Source organism: Rhineura floridana, chromosome 1, assembly GCF_030035675.1.
Source record: "Rhineura floridana isolate rRhiFlo1 chromosome 1, rRhiFlo1.hap2, whole genome shotgun sequence".
Lineage (NCBI taxonomy): Eukaryota > Metazoa > Chordata > Lepidosauria > Squamata > Rhineuridae > Rhineura > Rhineura floridana.
The window spans coordinates 286,011,048-286,037,210 of record NC_084480.1 but is presented as its reverse complement, the minus strand read 5'-3'; the positions used below and the strand labels follow the sequence as shown (position 1 = coordinate 286,037,210).

The 26,163-nt window shown below is 43.2% G+C and overlaps 1 protein-coding gene across 4 annotated transcripts in view; it reads left to right on the top strand.

Moving 5' to 3' along the window:
* The first annotated feature begins 3,461 nt into the window (after positions 1-3,461).
* NIPAL2 (NIPA like domain containing 2) overlaps positions 3,462-26,163 on the top strand; it is a 54,134-nt gene continuing 31,432 nt past the window's right edge. The window contains exons 1-5 of one of the 4 annotated variants that reach the window (XM_061603733.1): positions 3,464-3,967; positions 12,934-13,002; positions 15,246-15,417; positions 20,486-20,545; positions 25,192-25,313. In XM_061603733.1, coding sequence (XP_061459717.1) covers positions 3,875-3,967; positions 12,934-13,002; positions 15,246-15,417; positions 20,486-20,545; positions 25,192-25,313 — 516 coding nt within the window. In that variant the 5' untranslated portion in view covers positions 3,464-3,874. Of the gene's footprint in view, positions 3,968-12,933; positions 13,003-15,245; positions 15,418-20,485; positions 20,546-25,191; positions 25,314-26,163 lie in introns of all 4 variants that reach the window. The other 3 variants (XM_061603751.1, XM_061603761.1, XM_061603743.1) reach the window with 3 other exon arrangements.

The following is a 26,163-nucleotide window of genomic DNA, read 5'->3' as shown; positions in this document are numbered from 1 at the left end:
TAGAGGAAGGCAGTAGTAAACCATCTCTGAATACTTCTTACCATGAAAACCCTATGAATATATCCAAAAGATTCATAGGGTCGCCATAAGTCGTAATAGACTTGAAGGCATATAACAACAACATAAAAGAGAATTGCTCCTATTGGTTCTGGAGAAAGAATCTGTAAGAAGTGACACCCCTGAGACGGGATCAAAGCCCATGCCTGGTACTGGAGTCACAAATGTTTGGAATGAGGGCTAGCTGTGCTTCAGCCCCAACAACAACACAAGCTGCAGATTCCAATTCATGCTCACAGAAGTTAATGGACTCCAGTAGAAAGGACATGATGTGATGGAGGACACGGCTGACAGAACAGCAAACCTTTTCCTAGCTGCAGACTTTGGTGATCCCTGTGTCAGGGAACAGAAACATTTTTTGTTCTCCCACCACAATATGTCTGCCTGTTTGCTGTCCTATAAATGCTGTCCATTAAAATTAATAGGACCCTTTGGTTTTAATGGGGAAAAAAGGAGATTCCATAAGAATGTTCCTGTTAGATGAGATGGTCTCTGCCTTCTTTTCTTCCATCTAAATCAGAGTCCCCTAGGTCCAGGTGTGAAATACCCCTCCCCCGGCATGTCCCAGAGCAATAGCTTCATAGGAACAGTCAGCTGGAGACATCTTTGCAGTTCTGAGGGAGGATGGCTTTGTTCCAAACCATGACAAAATGAGGTTCCTCTTTCCATATGAAACTGTCCTGCTAGATGAGAACAACAGCCTAACAAGACCAGCACCACGTGTAATGCTAAGCCATAGCTTGCTTGACCTAATTGTGGTTTGTTTAAATGTCCAAGCCACTATAGTACCAATCACAAGTAAGAATTTCCCAACAACAGTGCTAAGGGAAAAAAAACCCTAAAGGTGCAAAATAGAATATATTCTTCAGTTTCTTTATTTTACTCTCTCTAGGTGTAATAATCGTGCTAGCCAGCTAAGAGTTAAGTTCTGCTTTCAGCATATAGTCTAGGGTAGATCTTAATAGATTAGACAGAGGGCCTGTTGCATTTTTCTTTCCTTGGAAAGCCATTCAGTCCCTGTATTATTGTCCCAAATATCTCTGACTATAGCATGCATTTAACATTTAACATTCTGAGGAGGAGCTGGGTTTATTTATATTTATTTATTATTTATTTCTTAAACTTATATACCGCCCGACTAGCAATAGCTCTCTGGGCGGTTAACATAAAATACAATAAAATTACAGAATCTGATACAACAAGCATATAAAAACTACACAATCTAAAACCAAGTTACAAACATTTAACTAAGATTAAAATGCCTCAGAGAAGAGAAAGGTTGTTCTAGGTAACACAACAGCAGTTATTTCAGGGGTGCGTGTAGGAAACTTTTTTTATAGGAAAGTCTTTGGGGAGTAAAATGGTGAAACCTCCCCCACAATGCTTTGCTGGAGGTACTGATAGCTAATGAGCTGGAGAAGCGTTCACAGAAACAGTATGATAATGGCCCTTTGGCTCCACACATTCATCATTTTGGTCAGCCAATAACTTGCAGAGAAAAGTTATTTTATGACACTGGAGTGGTAGGAAAAGATTAAGAATTTCTGGTCTCAAGACAGGATATGTCTATTGGGGGATGGGGGAGGTAAGATTGTCTCTGGGAGTGCCTGAGTGCCACAGATCTCTGAGGAGAGTTGAGCACCCCATTTGTGCAGGCCGTGGTAAGTGAGCTGGTGATGCAGTGAGGTTGTGTCAATACAGGAGCACCTCAAAAGCATTGTGGAGATCACATGGACACTGGCAGGGGAGACTGGGAGGAACAAGCCACAACAGGATGAAACAAGCCATGGTTTCTTGGGTCATTTGTGAGACCGACCCTGGCTTGTTCAACAAAACTTGCCTTACTGTCACATACGAACACACGTCTCGATAGCCATGGCCAACCAGATAACTCTGGGAAGCGTAGAAAGTGGGAGTGCTGGAAGCAGCTGTTCCCTAGTTTGCTCCACCATCAGATATTGACAGACCTATGTACCCTGAATTTGTCTAATTATTTTTTAAAAAGAAAAAGACTAAACTAACACAACTATCTTCTTGAGGAGAGGTAACGCCTAATGCAAACACTTCCTTTTATTTGTTCTCTTCTGTTTTTCTTTGTTTCCCATCCCAATTACTCTTATAAATATTCCTTAATAATAATAAGTGCTCTTCATTGCCAGTGGAGCCATGAGTCTTTTCTCACAGTAAATGAGCAGAGATGTACTAGAACGGCATGCTGCTATTATTATGGCTGAGTGGTTTGTGTTTCTGGGACTATTGCCCAGCAATAATAATAAGCAAACCTGGAAGGGAATAGGGAATGAATGCAGGCTGCCAACCCAATTATTCAATCAAAGAGTTTTGCCTGAAAATATGGTCTCCTTCTGTGCCAGTTTAAAGAAATGGCAGCAGCATTCTGGTTTTACAGCCGCAGGAGTCTTACAGGTGAACAGTGTTAAGCATGAAGGGCCAAAGAAAATGGGCATCTCTTCTGAAGGTTTCATTCCCTTTTCAGACCAACCTACCCCACACACAAAACAAAGACATTGTTATGTACTATTATAACTAGTTACCAAAATATAAAGCTGTCATTCTCAGTCTGCATGCCAGCAGTTGCTTTCATTGTTCCAATGACTGCTGTCATCCCCCGGGCATGGGGCATCTGTAGCCCTCCAGATGTTGTTGGATTACAACTCCCACCATTCTTGACTATTGGGGCTGATGGGAGTTGGAGCCTCATCTAGAGGGCCACAGGCTTCCATCTCTGCTGTAACCACTTCTTCTTGGTGTTGGTGTAAAGATTGAGGCTCCATTTACACTTGGAGAAGCTTTAGGCATGACTGACATGGGTTTAGGGAAAGCAAAATGCAACATATTTCCTATTTCCACAAGGAAAATGGAGCATCAAATCTCCATGTTGCAATCCTAACTAGGGTTGCCAGGCTCAGGGCCTGAGAATGATTCTGTACCTTTAAGAGAAGAGAAAATTCAGCCAAATGCAGGTGTTCTTGCAACACGGTAATGGGAAAAACCACAAGGTGAAATTCTCCCTTCCCCCTGTACAACGTTTAAAGATACAGAAGACCTCTTGGAGGCTGGGCCTGGCAACCAAGAGGTCTTCTGTATCTTTAAAAGTTGTCTAGGGGGAAGGGAGAACTTCACCTTTTGGTACCGTTTTTCCCATTACAGTGTTGCAAGAAAACCTGCCTTTGGTTGAATTTTCTCTTCTCTTACAGATACAGAATCATTCTCAGGCCCTGAACCTGGCAACCCTATATTCGGAAGGAACAAACGTCTTTCACAGGGCATTCTTGGCCATTCGTTTGAGTCTGCCCCTCCAATCCAACGGTGTGGTTCTTCTTTACTGTGTCCTCCTCTATTAGTACTGCAAGAGTTAAATCTCAGGCTATTAGTGCTCAAACAGGAGGTGGGTGGGGCAGGGCTACCGAAAGCACACAAGCCGCTATCAAATCTACTCCTGCGCTGCTGCAGAATTCTTCACGTCTTTTTGCATTTTTTTTCTTTCATCCTCATGTAAAAAAGAATAAAGCAAGCAAACGAATAACCTCATCGCCCCAATCATAGCAGCGGCTCTTTCTTTTTTCAAGAACTCTTTAAGCACCTGCGAACTTCCGGCCGCAGAAAACAGTGGCCTCTTGTCCCAGAATAAACATCCCTTTCTTTCTCCTCCCAAACAATCCCAGACCAGGAAGTGGCAGGAAAGTCTGAAATCCGGTTCCCCTCGCTCCGATTGCTCATGGCGTTGCTTGGGGTGACCACATTGGCCGAGGAGCGCAGCTGAAGACCCCAGAGAGGGTTCCAAAGGGTCGCCTTGACAATGGCGAAGCCTCGCTTAGTCCAAAATGCCCCCTTTGGGGGCAAAGAGATCAGCAGTGGGTTTCTTTCCAGTGGGTGGTACTACGCAAATCAGGTAAGCAAATGACAGGCTGGGTTAGAAAGAAGTCTTCACCTCCGTCGTTAATAAGTGACTCGAAGTTTAAAGCCACTTCTCGGCCCAGTAAATGTGTCTGGGATCGCCGCTCAGGAAAAAAGCAGCACTGAATTCTGCTGCTAGTTCCCCCTTTCAGTAGCTCTATAGCGCCAGAAATGTGCATCCGCCACACTGACAATGGTTTTTGTTGGCCAGCAACATCATCATCATCATTATTATTATTATTATTATTGTCTCGTAGCAATTCTCTACCAGAGAAAGGCATGTTTTTCTCTTTTTCTTTTTGCACTTAGCACCGTAAATGTATAACCACAGTTGTATGCAAGGCTCCTACCTCACAGGGTTGTTGTGAGGATGCAGTAGGGGGAAGAAGAACCATGAGCTTCTTGGAGGAGGGGTATATATTAAGTATGCAAACCTGACAGGGTATGTGTAAAAAAAAGTGACACTGGACACAATCGCATGCTATTTTCAGAGAGATGTGGCTAATTTGGAATGGTCTGTTCTGTGGGATTTATTGTGATGTCTGAAATGTGGGATTACTGCTGTCAAGTACTGCACACTATGGGATTGTTGGAAAGAGTTTGGGCGCCCAATGGAGACAGGCAAAGTACCACTCCACCCCCTACCCTTTCTATCGGTGGTTAATAAATGAACGTCCTTATTCTTTCATTTTTTAATCTTACTGCCACAGCAACAAAGTAAGCAGGCATCTGTTAAACTTACTTACAGAAATTGGAAATATATTCATCCAGTTGAGTGTCCGCAGAAATATTTTTTTGGGGGGGGACAAGGTCATGAATTCTTACTACAGGTCATTGGCAACCCACTCCACCCACCATTCTATTTAGAATTCGGGGGGGGGAGAGTGCCCACCTCCCCCCCCATGGACACCCTTGCATCCAATGGAGGTATGGTGTTAGTGTTGGATTTTGACTTGAGAGAGCAGGGTTCAAATCTCTGCTAACCTATGAAGCTCACCTTGGGCCAGTCACAGTCACTTAGCCTCATCTGCTTCACAGGGTTGTTGTAAGGATAAAATGGAGAGAAGAACTTTAAGCTCTATGGAGGAAAGGTGGGATATAAATGTAACAAAGAATTGCAATGACCATCGGGCTGTCTCACCACAGACTCAGTAAGTCTGATCTGTGAGTCTTCTCAGACATGAAGAGGTAGCAGAGTAACTGCTTGTGTGTGTGTGTGTGTGTGTGTGTGTGTAACTTACACACAAGAAGGCATTTGATAGAAGACCATCACCACATCACCTTGTGAAGAAAAATATTAATTGCTAAAAAAAGTTAGCCCTTAACCCTTTGTACAGATCCCTTGCAGTTTTCACACAATGGGATCTATGTACACCTCCGTTGTTTGAAGGAGCTCTGTTTCTAATCACCGCACAGTGCATATTTACTTTACTTAGAGAAGCAAGCCCTGCTGTCTTCACCAATAGAAAAAAACCTCCTGATCCCAAAAGTGAAAGTGATCTTATCACTCTTAACAGTCTAAACTAGATCCAAGGTGGTGGTGCGTGGCAGCGGTAGCTGTCTGCCCCAGCAGTATTTGTAAATGAAACACACAATATGGCATCATCACCATGAGTGTTTCTCCTTACCCTTGCAAGTGGCAGACAGTGAACTGGGGTGGGGAAATGTTGAGTATGATGATGTCAGGACACATCACACTTTTGTTTTCTTGGATGTTGCCATGGAGGTGCATGGGAGAGATGCGGTTGGCCATAGCTATGTCTACTATGTAATGTCTAGTTTGGCCCTTAGTAATTCTTACAACAGCAACACCTTGGATTATTAACAAACAGTCGCATTAGGTTGTAGAATGTGGGGAAATAGTACCAACTTGGATGGCTTTAAAAGAGGATTAGACAGATTCATGGATAAGACTATTGTTGGCTGTTAGCCATTATGGCTTTGTTCTGCCTCCGTGGTCGGAGGCGTTATGCTTCCGAATACCAGTTGCGGGAAAATGCAGGAGGGGAGAGTTCTCTTGGGCTCAGGTCCTGCTTGAAGGCTTCCCTTGGGCATCTGGTTGGTCACTCTAAGAAGAGGATGCTGGAATAAATGGGCCTGATCCAGCAGGCTCTTCTTATGTTCTTATGCATTGTTTCCCATCATCAACTCTTTGAGATCAACTTTCTCTTGACTGTACCATATGTGCCCAAAATGTGAACAATGGCTCAGAGGGAGAGAAGTTTTGATGGCTGCCTCTCAGTTGTTGAATTTCCATTCCCTGGAAACTTATCAAAAGTCTGAGCTCCAACTCCACCCAATTGAGGTCACACTGATTTGAATGGGGAGTTAAGCACATGCTTAATTCTCATTAAAATCAGCAGGATGTAAATGCATTTAAATTTGGCTGGATTGTGCTCATAGGTTTTTTTTAATTCTATGTTGGCATTTTATCTTCTTGGTTTTATCATGTTTTTATTGTTCCTTTATAATTATTGTGACATGTTATTGCCATCCTCAGTCCACGGGGATGGGGTATAATATACATGAAATACTTTTTTGTGATGGTCTAGAGAGGTTGTTTAAATGCACATTTGGTGACTATTGTATTGCCAGAGGAGCTAGGAAAGTCATGAATTGAGTATACATACATTATCCCGTTGGTATTTCTGTTAATGCAAAGCAGAAATAAGAAACAACCGCCCTTTAGATCCCAGATTATTTGTAAAGAATTCTTGAGAAAGCTTAATTGCGATATTTATTATGTCAGATCCTATTATATATGTACTTATTATCTATGTTCCTTGCTAGTTCAGTGGTAGAGCATCTGCTTTGCATGTAGAATGCCCCTGGTTCAATCCCTGGCATCTCCAGATAGGCCTGGGAGAGAATCCTAGCTGAAATCCTGGAGAGTCACTGCCGATCAGTGTAAACAGTACTGAGCAAGATAGACCAATGGTCTGTCTCAGTATAAGGCAGCTTCCTAGGTTCCTATGCCTTTTTCAAAGGTGCTGCTACAATTCTCCGAGTCTGGATAATTGGTCAATTGCCTGCTTTGGATGGGGCCGTACTCCCTCCGAAGGAGCAGGTTCTTAGTCTGGGGGTACTCCTGGATCCCTCTAGAGGCCCAGGTGACCTCAGTGCCTTTTATCAGCTTTGGCTGATAAGAAAGCTGCGGCTGTTTCTGGAATAGCCTGACCACTGTTGTCCATGCATTGGTACCTCCAGGCTAGATTACTGTAATGCCCTCTATGTGGGGCTGCCCTTGAGGTTGGTTTGGAAGCTGCAGCTGGTGCAAAATGCAATGGCGAGACTGCTCACAGGGGCAGGGTATCGCCAACATGTCACCCCCCTGTTGAATGAATTGCACTGGCTGCCCATTAGCTACTGGGCTAAGTTCAAGATGCTGGCTTTGGTGCTCAAAGCCCTATACAGCTTGGGACCAGGATACCTGAAAGACTATCTTATCCCTTATATACCCAGTTGATCACTGCACTCTGCAGGCGAGGGCCTCCTGCAGATACCATCTTATCAGGAGGTCCATTCTGTACAACATAGGAAGTGGATCTTTAGTGTAGTGGCACCTATCCTTTGGAATTCCCTCCCCTTAAATATTAGACAGACACCGTCTCTGTTATCTTTTTGGTGCCCACTGAAGACTTTCCTCTTTCAACAAGCCTTATAAGTAGAGCCCTTATCCCAGTTTATGTCGGTTTTGGAATTGCTTTTTAAGGTATTTTTAACAATTTTTAAAATAAGATTTTAAGACGTTTTATTTTTTAAATGTTTTTAAGATGTTTTGGTTTTTGTTTGCTACCCTGGGCTCTTTCTGGTAGGAAGGGTGTGATATAATAATAATAACAACAACAACAACATGCACTTTTCAGGTGCCTTGCCCTTGAAAGTGATGTTGTCGAATTCACCAAACCACACCTGATGAAGTGTTTCTCTTTTTGAGATAACACAGTTCTACAATAAAGTTTTCTTATTTGCTCTCACTGTGAACTATGGGTGTTGTCTAATGCTAGTCTTACTCAGAGTAAACCCACTGAAATGGAAATCACTTAAGTTACTTAAAGCCATTGATTTCAATAGATCTGTTCTGAATATTGTTGGATATCACCTATAAGTATGAGTTAACACACTACTCCATTGGTCACCTTGGACAGCTCCTTGAAAATTTAGAGTAAAACCCAGAGCAGATTCACTGCCCCGTTGATATCGGAGCTGCCAGTCTCCACTGCAGACAATGCAGGTTGTTGTCTGTCAAAGTCCATGCAGCAGATAGTGTGTGTGGCAGCAGTCAGGAGAGGTAATGGTGCTGGGATCTACTTCAGCCATGGCTTCACTTCTACACTCATGTGTGAGCCAATGCACCCTGTGGCCCTTCAGATGTTGTTGGATTCCAACTTTCATTAGCCCAAGCCAACATGGCCAATAGTCAGGGATGATGGGTACTGCAGTCCAACTACATTTGGATGGGCCACAGGTTCCCCATACCTGCCCTGTTTATATAGCTTTGTACTGACATTATGAAATTTGGCTATTTGGGTGGTATTACGGAATTCAACTCCATGAGCCTTTGGTTCTATGATGGCCGTGTATGGCATAAAAATATTGATAGTCCTATTAGTAGGAAACAAGTGGGACCCGTGACAAAATGTTTTAAGTGTAGTTCATCACATTTTTAATTAAACATGAAGAGCCTCCGCTAGTATTCCCTGCACATAAAACCATCAATGTTGGCAGCTCCTTTGGATTCTCAGTCCTTTTTTCTTTTTCAAGAATTTTCTTCTTGGGCAGGATGAGAAAGTGGGGAGCTGGTATATAAGATACAAAACATTAATGAACTAGGGGCTCCTCCCCTGCTCGCTCCGCTTGCTAACCCTACCTACTGTCACCACTGCACCCCCAATGGGTCACCACAGTGCCCCTCCCCCTGCACACATGTTGCCAGCACTCCTTCCCCCAACGGGTTGCCAGTGCTCCCACTCTCCCCATGGGTCTCCAGTGCTCCTCCTCCCTCTCCCATGGGTCACCAGAACTCCTGCCTACGCCCCACAGGTCACCAGTTCACCCTCACTCCCCTCCACAGGTCACCAATACTCACTCATTTCCCCCGACATGTAACCACAGCGTCGCCTCCTCCATGGGTCATCAGCCTTCCCTCCCTGCCCCCCCACAGGTCACCAGCCCTCCCTGCTCCCTCCTCTCATGGGTCACCAGCCCTCCCTGCTCCCTCACCACCATGAGTCTCTAGCTCTCTGTCCCTCCCCATGGGTCCTCCCTGCCCCCATGGGTCTCCCTCCCTCTCCCTCATGTCCCCTCCCCCCACTGACCAACCCACCAAGGGCCAGGCCCAGACACCGCTGGGCGCCTTGCTTGCCTCCACCGCCACCCCACTAGTTTGCTCACCTTCTTGCTGTGGGCATCTCCACTGCCACCACCACAGGGTACCTCTTGCACCGCCGCCAATGCGGACGACCTGCGTACCCCCACCAAGCGACTTGGACAACCCTGCAAGGTAACCCACCCTCCATTGCTGCTGCCGCCGCTGCCACTTAAGGCAGCTTACATAAAAAGTAAACACAAATATAAAAATACATCAATAAAGCAATACATCGATAAAGCAATACATTGTACAAAAAATAAATTAAATAGCAAATAACATTAATTAAGAAAAAAATATCCAGGAAAGGCATTCCATCTCGCCTGAACTTACAGCTATTTCAAGGGGTGGTACACCAGTCCGAAATGGCAACGGCCTGCAGCTCAGGCCAGGAGTAGTGCAGCTTGACGCTGGGGGTCTCTGTCTGCATGCCCTGGCCCAGGACTCCACTGCCACTGGTAAAGTGAAAACAGGGTGGCAGCAACTCGCAGGCCGACCAACTGGTCTGGCCCGCAGGCCTTCCAACGCTGCAGTGGTAGCTCCCAGGCCTCATAGTTTTGCAGCTCTTCTGGGGCAGTGGGTGCCACCATAAGTTCCTCTTGGGCTGGCTGAATGACTCCCCAGTGGTGTGTGGCCTGTTTTTTCTGCATGAGTCCATCCTCCGGCGCGTCCTGCATTTCTTAGTTGGGGAGCCTGGGCTTGGCAGAGGCGGGTCTTGTCAGAAGAGTAGCGGGTGGGGAGCTTCTCCATTGCTGGGTAGCCTGTGGAAGCTGTTGTGCAGCAGCCCATTACGCAGCGAGCAGGTGGGGGCCACCACTGCAGCTGCTGCCGAGGAGACGGCGGCTTGGCCTCGGAGTCTCTCCCTCATGGCGCCGGCAGTAAGAAGGCTTCCTTCAAAAAATGGAAGGCTTGTCTTGCTTGTCTGAATGTGAGAGCCAGTGTGGTGTAGTGGTTAGAGTGTTCGACTACGACCTGGGAGACCAGGGTTCGAATCCCCACAGTGCCATGAAGCTCACTGGGTGACCTTGAACCAGTCACTGCCTCTCAGAGGGAGGCAATGGTAACCCCCCTCTGAATACAGCTTACCATGAAAACCCTATTCATAGGGTTGCCATAAGTCGGGATCAACTTGAAGACAGTCCATTTCCATTTTGTCTGAATGAGGAAGATAAAAAGGACCACAAACTCTGGTAAAAGAAATGCAAGAAGACAATAAGGGATGCTAAAAAAGAATGTGAGGAGCACATTGCTAAGAACATAAAAACCAACAAAAACATTATTTAAATACATTCAAAGTAGGAGACCATCTAGGGAGGCGATCAGATCCTTGGATAATCAGGGAGTCAAAGGTGCACTAAAGCAGGATAAGGAGATTGCAGAGAAGCTAAATAAATGCTTTGCATCTGTCTTCACAGTAGTAGAGTATAAAGGGTAGATCCCGGAACCTGAACTAACTTTTGCAGGAGGGGAGTCTGAGGAACTGAGGCAAATAGTGGTGATGAGAGATAAAGTTTTAGGCTTAATAGACTAAATAAAAACTGACAAATGGCTGGGTCCAGATGGCATCCACCTGAGAGTTCGCAAAGAACTCAAATGTGAAATTGCTAATGTTCTAACAAAACTATGTAACTTGTCCCTCAGATCCTCCTCCATACCTGAGGACTGGAAAGTGGCCAGTATAATACCAATCTTTAAAAAGGGATTCAGGGGGATCCCAGAAATTACAGGCCAGTTAGCTTAACGTCTGTCCCAGGAAAACTGGTAGAAAGTATTATTAAAGACAAATTAAGCAAGCATATAGAAGAACAAGCCTTGCTGAAGTAGCCAGTATGACTTCTGCACAGGAAAGTCCTGTCTCATTAATCTATTAGAATTCTTTGAGAATGTCAACAAGCATACAGTTGATCCAGTGGACATAGTGTACTTAGATTTTCAAAAAGCTTTTGACAAGGTAGCTCACCAAAGACTCCTGAGTAAGCTTAGCAGTCATGGAATAAGAGGAGAGGTCCTCTTGTGAATCAGAAATTGGTTAAGTAGCAGGAAGCAGATAGTAGGAATAAATGGAGAGTTCTCCCAAGGGAGGGCTGGAGAAAGTGGAGTCCCCCAAGGATTGGTATTGGGACCTGTGCTTTTTAACTTGTTCATAAACAATCTAGTTAAGTGTGAGCAGTGAGGTGGCCAAGTTTGCTGAAGACACTAAATTGTTCAGGGTTGTTAAAACAAGGATCTCTCCAAACTGAGTGAATGAGCAATAAAGTGGCAAATGCAATTCAATGTAACAAGTGTAAAGTTATGCATATTGGAGCAAAAAAACTTAACTTCCCATATACGCTCATGGGTCTGAACTGGTGGTGACTGACCAGGAATGAGACCTTGGGGTCACAGTGGATAACTCGATCAAGATGTGGATCCAGTGTGTGGCAGATGTGAAAAAGGCAAATTCCATGCTAGGATCATTAGGAAAGGTACTTAAAATAAAACTGCTGATATCATAATGCCGTTATACAAATCTGTGCTGCAATATGCAGTATGCATTTGGAAAACTAAGTACATTTCTGGTCACCTCACCTCAGAAAGGATATTGTAGAGTTGGAAAGGTTCAGAAAAGGGCAACCAGAATGCTCAAGGGGATGGAGCAACACCCCTATGAGGAAAGGTTACAACATTTGGGACTTTTTAGTTTAGAGAAAAGGTGAGTCAGAGGCAACATAAGAACATAAGAACATAAGAAGAGCCTGCTGGATCAGGCCAGTGGCCCATCTAGTCCAGCATCCTGTTCTCACAGTGGCCAACCAGGTGCCTGGGGGAAGCCCGCAAGCAGGACCCGAGTGCAAGAACACTCTCCCCTCCTGAGGCTTCCGGCAACTGGTTTTCAGAAGCATGCTGCCTCTGACTAGGGTGGCACAGCACAGCCATCATGGCTAGTAGCCATTGATAGCCCTGTCCTCCATGAATTTGTCTAATCTTCTTTTAAAGCCATCCAAGCTGGTGGCCATTACTGCATCTTGTGGAAGCAAATTCCATAGTTGATAGGAGTGTATAAAATTATGCGTGACATGGAAAAAGTGGATAGAGAAAAGTTTTTCTCCCTCTCTCATTACACTAGAACTCATGGACATTAAATGAAACTGAATGTTGGAAGATTCAGGACAGACAAAAGAAAGTACTTCTTCATGCAGCACATAGTTAAACTGTGGAATTTGCTCCCATAAGAGGCAGTGATGGCCACCAGCTTAGATGGCTTTAAAAGAAGATTAAGAGAAATTCATAGAGGGTAAGACTATCAGTGGCTACTAGCCATGATAGCTGTGCTCTACCGCCATAGTCAGAAGCAGTAAGGTTCTGAAAACCAGTTGCCAGAAGCTGCAGGAGGGCAGAATGCTCTTGCACTCAGGTCCTGCATTTGGCCTTCCCATGGGCATCTGGTTGGCCACTATGAAAACATCATGCTGGACTAGATGGATCATGTGTTCATATGTTCTTAATCCCAATCCAGAGCAAACTATGTTATAAATGAATGAATCTGTATGAATATTTGCCTACTGTTCTACTAATTCTCTGTATAACTATACACAAATATTTTGTTTTTGCAGACTTTGCTCTTAGGCATCTTGTTGGCAATCATAGGAAACATTCTCATTAGCATCTCTTTGAATCTGCAGGTATGAAGATCACCTTTGTGTTATGGGCTGTGGCTTTATTTTATATTTATTTTATTGATATTTGACTGCACAACGGATGCTCAACCTTTTCTGCAAATCTTATTCTGTATTTTGATTTATTTGTTTTTTGCATGCTAGGCCAACGTTTCTAAGCCATATATCAAATTTCTATATAACCAAGAGCCACATTTCCATGCCACCTTAACAGTTGCCACATTTCCTTCTCTTCAATCCCTGTAGCTTGCCATATTAAGACAAAATGTCTGAAAGTGAGTTGAGCGTTGGCATGCTGTGCAGAGCAGTGATCAGATTACTACCCTGCCATGAAATCAATGTTTACCACGCACCCAGTAATCCTTGTCCTGCAATAAAGATCTTTTGACTTATCAATTTGAATGTTACGGCTCCCATGTGGAGGCCAATGGAAATTGATTCTGTATGGTGCTTGACATAATAGCTCTACCATTTGAAAGCAGCTTTTCAAATCATTGTAATTCCTTCTGTTTCCAGTGTTCAGATGTAAGGCTGTTGCCTATGGAGCCAAAAAGGCACTACCAATATGCAAGAGTGAAGGCTCAGTAGACTTTAGTCAGGGGAACCCCAAGGCTTGCAGAAAAATGAAAGCGTCTTTAGGGAAACAGTGCAATGAGGGCTTAGTGGCCACAGACTGCCTACTGTTGAGGGGAAACCAGGAAGGAAAGGGGAATGGAGTAGAGTATCCTGAGGAGGAACACTCCACTGTGCAATGGTTTGTTGCAAGCCCCACTTGTTCACCTTAGTCATGGTTTGATTTTCAATGCTAGCATGGCACAGTCTCTGGCTGTTGCTGTTGCCTGCATGGAGAGCCTCCACACAATTAAATGGTACCCCATGGAAAGCAGCTTCACGTTTTTACCACATGACATTTTACAGAAGTGATTTTCAGCAGTCTCTGTGCAGGGACCATAACATATGATATGGGTCTGGGTTTCTTTGGGTCATTTCAGACAGCTCCACCACCACCACCTCTGCTAGACTAAAATGGTTATGTGCACTAGACAGATAAGATTATCTAAGAAGCTAGGGGGCTGATTTTATTGGGTCAGGCTCTTTATCTATGTAGTCAAGCATTGTCTGTACCAGGGATGGGAAGCCTGCATCCCTCCAGATGATGATGGACTCCCAACTCCATCAGCCCCAGTCAGCATGGCCAGTGGTCAGGGACGATGGGAGTTTTAGTCCAGCAGCATCTGGAGGGCCACAGGCTCTTCTGGCATACAGTGATTGGCAGTAGTTCTCCTGGATCTCAGGCAGATTTCTTCCATTACCAGTTACCAGATCATTTTTAAAAGATGGGCCCTTAAGTATGCAAAACATGTGCTTTATTACTGTGATATTATCTCTCCTGGAGTTTTTATGTCAATATGAAGATGGCTGGACAATTACCTCTGGGCCACCTGTATCCTTTGTGGTACTTGCAGGCCATCTATTGTTAGTAGCTCATGGTACATGAATTGGATGCCTGTGTAGTATGTTTATGTGGACCAACCATCTGCCCTTTTAGCTTCCTAGGCCTTGGGCCAGGTATGTATGTAAAATGGAGGGCAACATAAAGGACTGCATGGGATCCGCTGTGTCACTCAACAAATGGTGTACCTTCGGTAGCTGTTTAGTGTAGGAGCTGATTATGCCCTTTCATCAGTAATATAATTTTTGAAAGCACTATCCCAGTGAATCACAGAAAATCCTGTCATCCTATTTACTGGCTCTGAGTGAACCGAGTCACCTCTGTACAAATTAAAATATAAATATATATAATTTCATTTGAACTTGCTGCCGAAAAAGTCAAATATTTCTTTTTAGTCTTTTGATGGTCTCTTTGTGTTTCTGATTTCATGCAGTTTCCCACCTTCACCACTTAAGTGGAGCTAATATCATGTCAGTTCAAACTGGCACATGGCTAAGTCTTTCTTTCTTTTTGGTTCCTTGGCATTGACACTAGACTTCCCTAAGAATTCAAAGTAGCTACAAAGTCATGCATTTCAAACTGCCTACACAGAATGCTAACTTCAGCTCATGTTGACATTTTTATTCTAGGAGTGTTTATTTGGGGATTGAAGATTTAAATAATGTCTTTGGCACTGCACGATAGCAGGATGCACAACGCATCTGTAATACCATACGGATGTCAATTACAGTATCTGTTATATTCATGTAACCCCAATTCTTTCATCCTCATGTTCTTAATCCTATCTCACTTTTAGAAATGGTCTCATCTTCGACTCATGCGCCAAGCCAATCAGAAACCCTTTTATAGAAGCAAGCTTTGGTGGTGCGGCATTATACTTATGGGGACTGGAGAAATGGGAAATTTTGCTGCCTATGGATTTGCTTCCATCATGGTCATTGCTCCTCTAGGAAATGTGGCTGTCATAGGTAAGACTCCCTCGCCCCACCATCATATTTTATTAAAGCGGCTTTCTCTTTAAAGCAATAGTATGTTTGTGATCATTACACAAATGCTGAAAACTGGGGGAAGGAAAGTAAGAGAATTGTAAGAGAGGTCTCTGGAGAGGTGAATTTGCTAGAACAGGTAGTATTCCAACAGAAAGGGTGTGCTATAAAAATCCTATCCTACTTAATAGTACACCATAGACTTGAATCTAAAGGTCCTGTTCTGCTCATGTAAGGTAGTCTGATTTCAGCTGATTGTCCTCTCATGTACAGCTCCTTGCTCCACATCCCATACTGTTTTGGAGGGTCTCCTGATTCCCCCTTTTCAGGGGGATCAGGGAACTGCAGTGGGGGAAAGAGGGGTGGGTAAGGCCCATTGGTGGAGTTGCACTCATACATCTGTAAATCCAAGACATAGTCTCTAGTTGTTTGACAACTCTTCACTGGGTTATCATGGTTCTAATGTATATTATTTATTTTATTTTTTAAATTTTATATCCCACATTTCCTCCTGAGGTGTGCCCAGGATGGCTAACAACATAAGATGCAATGAACCAAATCCAATATACAAAAATTAAAATGAGAGTTAGAAAAAAATCTACAGTGCGTGCAAATCCCCTTCCAAAGTCTGGACAAATAAAGATGTTTTAAAATTTTGCCTGAACATGGCCACGGAAGGGATTGCCTGCTTCTTTCCTGCGAGGGCATTCCAAAGAGGGGGTGCCATCTTGGAGAAAGCCCTCCCTCATGCTTGCACCCGGCTTGCCATCCATGGTGGTGGTATTGCAAGAAGGGCTTCTCGCTCTGATCATAATGTACATATTGGGATGTATGGAGGATGGCAGTGTTTCAAGAACTTGGGTCCGAGGTCATGTAGGGCTTTGAGTTAGCATCTCCTTTTGACATTGTGTCTAGACTTGGTAAGTATTTTGGTCAGATACGGGTGAATCTGTCTGATTTAGGCTCTGTGTTATGATTATTTTAACACATTGTTCTTCAACCTTGCGTTCCCAGATGTTGTTGTACTACAGCTCCCATCGTCCTTGGCCATTGGCTAAATTGGCTGGGGTTCATGGGAGTTGTAGTCCAACACCATCTGGAGAACCAAGGCTGAACAACAGTGTTTTAACACATGGTAGCCACAGAAAGAAGCTAATGGCCACCCATCCTGCTTCCCATCTGAGTACTGAGTCATTGTGGGCAAGGAAGCCTTATGGATAGATGATTTCCACTTCAGTTCCTGAGTGGAGGGTTCCTATCATGGGGAGAACACTCTATTCTGGGAGTGTGTGGATTGAACAGTTGCTGTCTGGTTAGTAGAGTCAGGTGGCACACCAATATAATGGCTGCCTCTTCCAAGCTGAAAATAAGCTTGGCACTGTGACCACTCTTGAGAAGAGGTACAGCATGGGACAATTGCTATGGGGTTAGAGCAGTCTTCCCCAATATAGTGCCTTCCAGGTGCTTGGGTTTACAATTCCCATCAGTCCCAGTCAACATGGCCAGTGGTCAGAGATTATTGGAGTTGTAGTCCCAACAACATCTGGATGAAGACAGGCCCCCATACCTCGCTTATTCATATAGGCTGGTACTGACATTATGAAGCTTGGCTATCTGAGTGACACGAGATTCAACTGCATGAACTTTTAGTTCTATGATGGCCGCATAAGGCATTAAAATATTGTTACTCTTATTAGTGAGAAACAAGTGGAACCTGCAACAAAATGTTGTAAATGCAGTTCACCTGTTTGTGATTCCAGCCAGTCATGCCCTTTCCCAAGATATTTCATATTTCCTGGGAAGAAGGACTGATTGTTAAACTACTCTGGGAATTGTAGCTCAGTGAGGGTAATAGGGATCTCCTAAGATCTTTCAGCTCCCTTAACAAACTACAGTTCCAGGATTCTTCGAGGGAAGCCATGACTGATACCATAGTGCTTTACATGTATACAGTGCACATATGGGCTTAGTTTTCAGTGTGTATTTGTGTGTGTGTGTGTTCTGTAAGAGAGTTCAGTCATGTGAACCCCCGCCTCTCCTGGCAGTGTGAAGTAGTACAGCTGATACACAGGTCTACCACCATGATGGCAGCTAGGCCCAGGGAGCAGTAATTTATGTTCTGGATGGGTTCATCTCCTCCCTATCCTGTTTTGCAGTCAGAGAAATGTAGTTTTACAAGATGTTGCTTGGATACTGGTGATTTTTGCTCATGAAAGCTGTCATCCTAATGTTACACATGAAATGTTAATCTTAAGTAGATAGGTTTTTTAAGTGCGTCTCAGATAACACCTTTGTTTTTTATCATCATCATTTACCCTCAGTATTTCTTTATAGCAATTATGTTTAAACTATTTCTAGGGAGAGAAAAGCTATGTTTCCTCAGGAGAAGGTTTCCTGCTGATGAAGCAAGTGGCGCAGGCTGCTGTTTATCTGTTTTTAATCCCTTGACAGCATTCGAAACAGGACACTGATTTTAACAAATGTGTTGCAATTCATGGAGCCATCTGTGGGTTTTCTCCTACACATGCCATTTCCCCCATTGGCTGTTTCTACGGGTCACTGCCAGAATGGAAACATAGTAATTTTTTTATTTACTTGTATAAGAACAGCAGAAATGCTGGCAGTTTCTTGAATCCATGCCACTATTTCATCAGAAATTGTGAATAATTTTTTAAAAAGCATGCATCTTGGACCAACTAAGGCTTAATTCTGGGCCTATGCATGCAGCAGAAAAGAATTAAGCCAGCCTTGTAAATACGCCTCATAGGAACATAGGAAGCTGCCTTATCCCGAGTCAGACCATTGGTATATCAAGTTCAATATTGTCTACACTGACTGACAGCAGCTCTCCAGGGTTTCAAGCAGGAGTTTTTCCCAGTCCTGCCTGGAGATGCTGGCAATGGAGCCTGGGGCCTTTTACAGGCAGAGCAGTTACTCCCATGGCCTCTATAAACTACTAACCTGCAAAACATTTTACAAGCCTCCTGGGAGGTGACGGAGCAGGGATGGGAGCTGCATTTCTATGCTGGGTGCAGAGAAGGGGGCTTCCCACCTCTAGCAGGCTGCTTGATTTCTATGCTGGACACACATGAGGGACAAGGCACACCATCTCTCCTCCGGCAGTTCACTCACTCGCCTGCATGGAATTCCTGGTCACCTGTGGTGGTTACAAGGCTAGTGCAATAGAAGGCTGAATAGGGGACAGAGTTTTCAGTTGGAAGAATGAATAGTACCACCTGAGGCAGCAAGTGGGGCTTACATGTTTTAAGGCTCCCCTACATGAAAGACACACTGCAAACAATACTAATGCAGTGGGAGAGTAGACTGCACTAGCATCGTCCTCTTTCAAGAAGCCTTTTAAGTAGAGACCTTATCCCAGTCTGCGTCTGTGTTGGAATTGTTTTTTTAATGTTTTTAAACCCTTTTTTTAAAAAAAGATGTTTGTAAGGCTTTTTTTAAAAAAGTTTTAAAAGATGTTTTGTTTTAATATATTGGAAAGTCTGTTTTTATGATGTTTTAAAGGGTTTTAAGTGCTTTTGTTTGCCGCCCTGGGCTCCTACTGGGAGGAAGGGTGGGATAGAAATCAATCAATCAATCAAATAAATAAATAATAGCATGTATCTCTGTGCTGTTTACTTGTATGGGTTTCTTTTCTTACATGGGATCTCCCACCTGGAGCTAGAAGTCTACTCTGCAACCTCAGGATTTTACCACTTCATTGTGCTGCATGTGTAAATTAAGCAAGCCTCAATAGCATAAGACACGTTGCTACAGAGATAATGCCCAAAATGAGCTCCCCATGCTGGGCCATTCGCATCTCTGTCATAACACATACACATACTGGCTCTGTGGGCTGGAGTTAACAAGAGGTCTCTAAGAGTGTCTTTGTGGTGACCACAATGTGTGGTCCAGCCCTTAAGATGTATACATGGGAATTGAATTCCAGTAGCTGAGCAGCTGGAATAGTCATGCCTGTCATGTCTGGCAAAGGAATGGAGTTGGATGGAAGCAGGTGCCATGGTGGGAATTGCATGTATCAGAACCTGTACAGTTAGATGGGTGGCAGTGAGGAGACCCCACCATCCTCAGCTGCCACAAGGGCACCCAAGGGTGATCTGCATGTTCTATATGGGAAAGGAGGAGTGGGTGGTGTTTGAGGCAGCTTTAGAGTCTAAACTTTAAAGGAATAACAATGTTTTGGGGATGTGCTGTGCAAATGACTCATTTGGCAAGCACAGCATGTTGGATTGTACCCAGTTTACCATAGAGTGCTTGTGGAAGTAAATGAAGAAACTATATCCAGCACCGGGTTATGCCAGGATTAAATTGCCAATGCAGGCATAATAGATTCTTTTCTTTATACTAATGTTATATAATGCTATCACAGGTGTCTTTGTGCCTAACTTGGCACCTGTTTTGCAGTGGTCAAACCTGGCCTCTGTTTTTTGCAGCCTTCAGTTATCTAGTTCAATGTGCTCATTGTCTTTGATTTGATCTTGTTCAGATGAAGAGAAGATGAGCAAATGTTGAGCTGAATATCTGTCATAAATAGTAGATATACATGCTCATGATCCCTCTGTTCATGATCCCCCCTCATGCGCTCAGTGAACATATGAGGGAGTTGTGGGAACACAGGCCACTGGCCATGCATCAACATGCCTGCTCACCATGCCACCACTACTCCTCAGCAACACCACATCAGTGAGAAAGGGGCCCTGTGCATATCCTATGGAATCACCAGGAGAGCATGGCTAGCAAGCATGTAGCACAGCCACAACCTGGCCAACCAACTTATTTTTGTGTGTAGTCCATACATTCCTATTGCCCCCTCGCATGTTCACTGAATGCCTGATGGGTTTCTCAGTTTCAATCCTTGCACCGATTGGACCAATGCTGCAGCGCACATTTTAGGTTTGTGAAATTACCATTTGAACCCAGGTAGCTCCACCCAGTACAACAGTCATATGGGTATTTTGCTCTAAATCAACTTAGTCGTTTTTAATATATGATTTTATTATGAAACATTAAACAATGACTGTTTGTTCCCCAGGTAGTGCAGTTATATCTGTCTTATTCCTAAAAGAGAACATTAGGTCTGAAGGCATACTAGGTAAGTAAATGGTTGCTGCCAATCTAATATTTGGTGTACGGTGTTGATAAGGAATATATTTTGACTTTTGAACTTGCCTCCTTCACCTCAACATAAGTTATAAATGAGCATTAATAGCCACAGGAAGTAAAATATGTTTACGTCCCCAATATTTGTCAGCTGAAGATAAACATGCTTATTCTATAGTAAGTTGGAACATAGTTTTAAAAATAGGTAGGATCATCCCAAAGTCAATTTTTCTGGAAAGTTTCTTCCTATTTACATAAATTACATGGGCATTTTCTATTTTTGTTCATGTCTTTGCTTCTAGTTTCTGAACTGGGAAATAATAGTTTTAATGTTTTACACATTTTCATATATTTTATTTATTTATTTATTTGATTTATATCCCGCCCTTCGTCCCAGCAGGAGCCCATATTTGACAACAGTAGGAGTCTTATAAAAAACAAGACATGATCTAATTGTTTGATCATTCTGCTCACAGCTCTTCTAATGTTGATATTTGTACACAAGCTCTTTTTTACATTAAAAAAAGCAACCATTTGTTCCTTTTATACCAACTTGGTCATTTCCAAAAGCATTTCAGCAATATTTTGCTGGCAAACATGATCTTAATTGTACAAAACATTGGACTTTCTGTCTGCCTCAAAAACATTTCTGCAAGTTAAAACTGTCTTGCTTTACAGTCCGTTCATTCGATATGTGACTAGTTCCAGTAGATATTTTGGTTGCTTTATGTAAGACATTGAGTCCATTGCTGTTTTTGGCATTTGAGATTTCTCTGGCCAATTACTCATATGCATAAATGTTGTTGACATATTTGAGATGACTGTGATTCTCATACTTTGTCACAATGCTTATTCCTACAGCAGCTGTCCATATTCCTACTTCGGCACTTTAATACTTGACCAGAATGCTAGGAAACATTCCTGGCAAAGGTATCTTTTTGCTTCCCTACTGTTCACCCAGTAAAAAGTTTTGGCATCAAGTAGGGAAGCCAGTTGTGCAGGCAAGTCAGTCCATTCTGGTCTCACCATTGTCTCCACCCAGATTATGGGTAGTCTGGAGGCTAGCACAGGCTCCATTGCATTGCTCATGTCGACTGTGGGACTTGGATATACACAAATCTTGTTCTCAAATTAAATAATGCCCTGCCATGGTCATGAGAGACTTCTCTACATAGAGGACAAATGAGACACACTGAACGTAGCTATCTTTTATTATAGCTAGTGGGTATTGATCATGATGACTATATGTAACCCCTAGATTCAGAGGAAGTAATCCATTGAATATCCATGTCTCGGGGCCACAGCAGAAGAAGACTATTGTCTTCTTCCAGCCTTGCTTTGTAAGCATCCAGGGGGCATCTACTTGGCCACTGTGGAGTTTGGGATACAGGACTGGATGTTCTGATCAACAGGCCTCTCAGTGTGATCAAAACAAAGAAAGTAGCAATTGTAGTTGATGCATTGCTCCTGAGAAGCCACAATTGGCCACTGCCTCCTGCTCTATAAATGCAGCAAACTACATCGGTTGTTGTGTGTGACACAATTTCCACACTTTTTTCCTACAGAGAAGTGCTATCTGTGTGGGAACTTCTATCTTGTTTGGCTTGTCTGTCATCTGCACAAAGTTAGAAGAATGACTGGGTTTCCCATGCAAATAAGCAAGCAGACAGTGCAAGCTGCTAGTGCGATAGCTGTAATTGCACAGCTGTTATGGGAGTTCGAAGAAAGAAATTCAATACTGCTCAAATAGCCTTATAATGTTTAGTTACTTGGTCCAAATGATATATGAAGAATTCATTCCTCAGCTGATCATGCTGCACAGTGTTTCAGCTAGAGTCCTGTGCTGATTTTATTTTATTTCTGTGAGTTTGCCTTTGCCATGGAAGTTTTAAACAATATTGCTGCATTCCATTGGAGTTAGCTACATAATGGCAGATATGGTGATTGTTAGGAGGCTTGTGCAAGTACATAAACAGAGAACGCTGTGGAGTTTGTTCTCCCACCCTCTTTAAACTGAGAGTGTGTTGTTATGTCACATTAATGTTTTATGCAGTAGCTTATACCCCAGAAATTCACGTTCCACACTGATTTAGTAATTTTAATGGGAGGGGACCTTTAAAAAAAACAACTACAAGAAACCACATAATCCATTTTTAAAATTGTCAATCAGCAGCACCAAAGAACATACTTACACAGAAAAGCACATGCCTGTATGCACTTGCATGTTCAAGTACACTCTGTCATAAGCCCACATCCTCTTTTGCCTGAATGTAGTGACCGCACACCCTATCCATGCGCCATGCAAAGAAAGAAGCTGCTACTGAGAACCGGAGGAAGGGGATCAGAATTCCTCTGTTTCCTATGCTGCAATCATTCATTTTCACACTGCTCTCCCCTTCCCTGGGAAGCACCCTTGAGCTATCAGATCACCTCCTGAAGACTCCAGGCATGCTTCTCGCTGCCTAGGGGAATGTCCAGAGTCTTCATCCTAAGGAGGAGTTCTGACAGTGTCCAGTAGCAGTAGACATGAGAGGTAAGAGCCAAGACCAAGAGGGCAATAGGGCCCTCCCAAGGCATTAGCTAAGCAGTTGCCAGCTCTGCATTCAGACAACTTCCACGTGCATTGTTGAATCCTTGATTTTAAAGATATTTGCTTTTCCCAGGATATGGTCTGAAGGCACATAAGACCAGCTCTTTGCTGAAGCTAAGCAGGGTCAGGTCTGGTCAGTGGCTGGATGGGAGACCGCATGGGAACCATATGTAAGCTGCCTTGGGTTTCTATCATGAAAAGAAAGGTGGGGTATAAATGTAATAAATAAATACATAACCCGCCCCCCTGCTAATTAAGCCAACTGTCATGTATGTCAGTGTTTTGAAGCTTCCTAACCTCCATGGGCACTGTAATACTCATGGTTTAAGTGATACAGCTGTGTCCTTTTGATTTCTCTGGGAAGTTATAGGGATTGTGTTGGGATATGTAAGATAGGAAGCACTTCCCTGGCATATATTTTTATAGGGCAGAGAGGGCTTAACTGCAGTTTGTGATATGAGATCAAAAGGCCCATGTCTACATACTTTGTTGGAACTATGTCCTAATGGATTTCTAATTTGTTTCAAGAAAATTTTTGGAAAAGAGGTTTAAACTCTAGAGCCAAAAGCCATGAGCACTCTTGTCATGTACTTTTTATATTTGATATCTCTGCTGTCTGTCTGGGACATAGATATGTGTCTGAACATCTTATTGACAGGGGACTCTTGAGTTTCATGTGGTAGATGTAGATGAAATTGACAATTATTTCTGTTTGTGTCAGATTTCCTGCATAGACTCTTTCAAGATCTGTTACCTTCTATGTGTCTGACGCTCTCATTATCCATGAAGATCTGTCTTCACCTGGTGTAAATGGTTAGGCATAGTCTGGAATGCTAATCCTCTGTTACTACCAAGCACATTTTTAAAAATCTGATGATGGTTTCCTTATAGTTGTCAGTCCTTTATGGTCTGATTCCTACAACAGAAAGTAACAGACCAGATCAGTGCTGTGACTAACCCAGTACTCTTTTAAGTTTAACTAATTTGAATCAAAACACAGTGCTACAGAGGGAATGTATAAGAAAATAGAGCACTAATGGTGTAACTCCCAGAATGTGAGCAAGTGGACAGAGTATAGGACGTAGCCCTTAGGTTCAAGTCTACTAAGGTCTTGGCTGAAACGCAGGATGATTCACACATGCATGTACATTCCTTGGTATTTCATCACTCACTGACTCACACTGCCTCCATTGAAAAGCATTGAAAAAGCATTGTGAGGTGAGAGATGAGTCAGAGGAGCATGTATGTCTCTAGCTGGGGCTCTTTTCTGTGTGCCCCGAAGTGCACATTAGTAACAACATGCCACTGAAACTGTGCTTGTTGGAGCTTTTTTAGTGATGTGTTGTCCCTTGCACGTTGTTACCTTATCAGACATGCCCCTCTAGAAGTGGAAGAGTGATAGATGTTGCCCTCGCTTTCAAAGACGAAATTGCAGCTGGAGATGTGGCAAGTGAATGTCTGGCTAGAGCACTTTGTATAATAACCACAAATAATCCAATTGTACATGAAATTAATCTGCGGGATGGAGTGTTGATAGACAGCTGGGAATAACTGCAGAAGAATTAAAAGAGATGTCACCTGTGTTGTTTTTCCCCCATGAAAACTAACTGTGTGAATTCACAGTCTTAAAAGTCTTTACATTCAAGTGGTATATAAATTTTGTTAAATAAAGAAATAAATAAAATAAAGAACTACAGAACTTTGTGTATCACGGGTAAGCTTAACAATATGAGTAAACTGCCTAAGAAATTTGGATGTATAAGTTATGTAGTGAAATCATAGTCAGGGGGAAAAATGCATCAATTTCTGCAGTCCTGGCAGTAAAACCCACTGAAGTTAGTGGAACGTACTTCTGAGCAGACAAGCATAGGATTGTGCTGCGTGTCTTGTTGGATTGTGACCAGAAGCCATGGAAGATGAATGGAGCTTGTACATAACCATGGTCTCTCAATTTTACAAATCCACCGATGTTTAGAAGGTTGCTTGGGAGACTTCCAGTTACGTGGTTTTGTAAAAAATAATGTGTTCTAAATGTTTTTATTTTAAAGGTGGCACTGTGACAATTGCAGGAATATTTTTGTTGGTGACATTTGCTCCAAGCGTTACCCAGGAACTCACAACAAGAAAGATACAGAATGATTTAGTTAGCTGGCAGTTCTTGATTTATGTGGTGAGTGCAATGTTCATAATTCACTGTATACAAGAGGGGTCTACAACAAAACGTTGTAGGGTGGAGTGCTGTGATTCTTGATGCCAGCCAGCCATGCCTTCAGCTCCCATTTCCTCTCCCCTAACAGTCACTTGGCATTCTGTGGTTGCTGAGCATGCTCAGCCCCCATTAGGCTGTGATGGGTTTGTTTGTTTTATGCCTTCTATGGTCCATCTGTCCCCTGCTCCCAGTTCTCGGTTTTTATTTTCTACTTCCGCCAGCCTCTGAGTTCCTCCAAGCCTGCTGCTACATCCCTGTTATGCTTGGCATGGGTAATGCCATTTTGGATACATAAGGATCGGCACTCAGAGAATGAGTTTGCTATTCATATATAGGATAAACCAGGCACCCTTGGTTCTCACTGCAAGGCAGAGAGTCAAAAAGTATTTTTCCTGTGGGACAGATTGCTCTTTAGATCAAGGATGTTGCTGTTTACTTGCTTCAGCTTCTACTTCTTCCACATTCCTTGGGTCAAAGTGTGAATTTAAGAGTGCCTTTCCAGACTATATGGAACTCGGCATAGACAGGCTAGGCTGCCTCTGTTGTGATAGAACATCAGCTAAAGGCTAGTGTAACAAAAGTGGGGTTTTTTATATAGTTAAGTTGGGGTTTGATATATTTTACATAAAATGCTGTCAAATGACCTGTGGCCAAAGACTTGCCTGGTTACACTACATTGGTGTACCAAAAGTAGTAGGTTCAAGGACTGAAAATGATTGTTTTACTGTTTTTTATTTATTAAATTTGTATCCCGCCCTTCTTCCCAGAGGAGCCCAGGGCAGCAAATGTTAAAACAATACAAATTAAAATA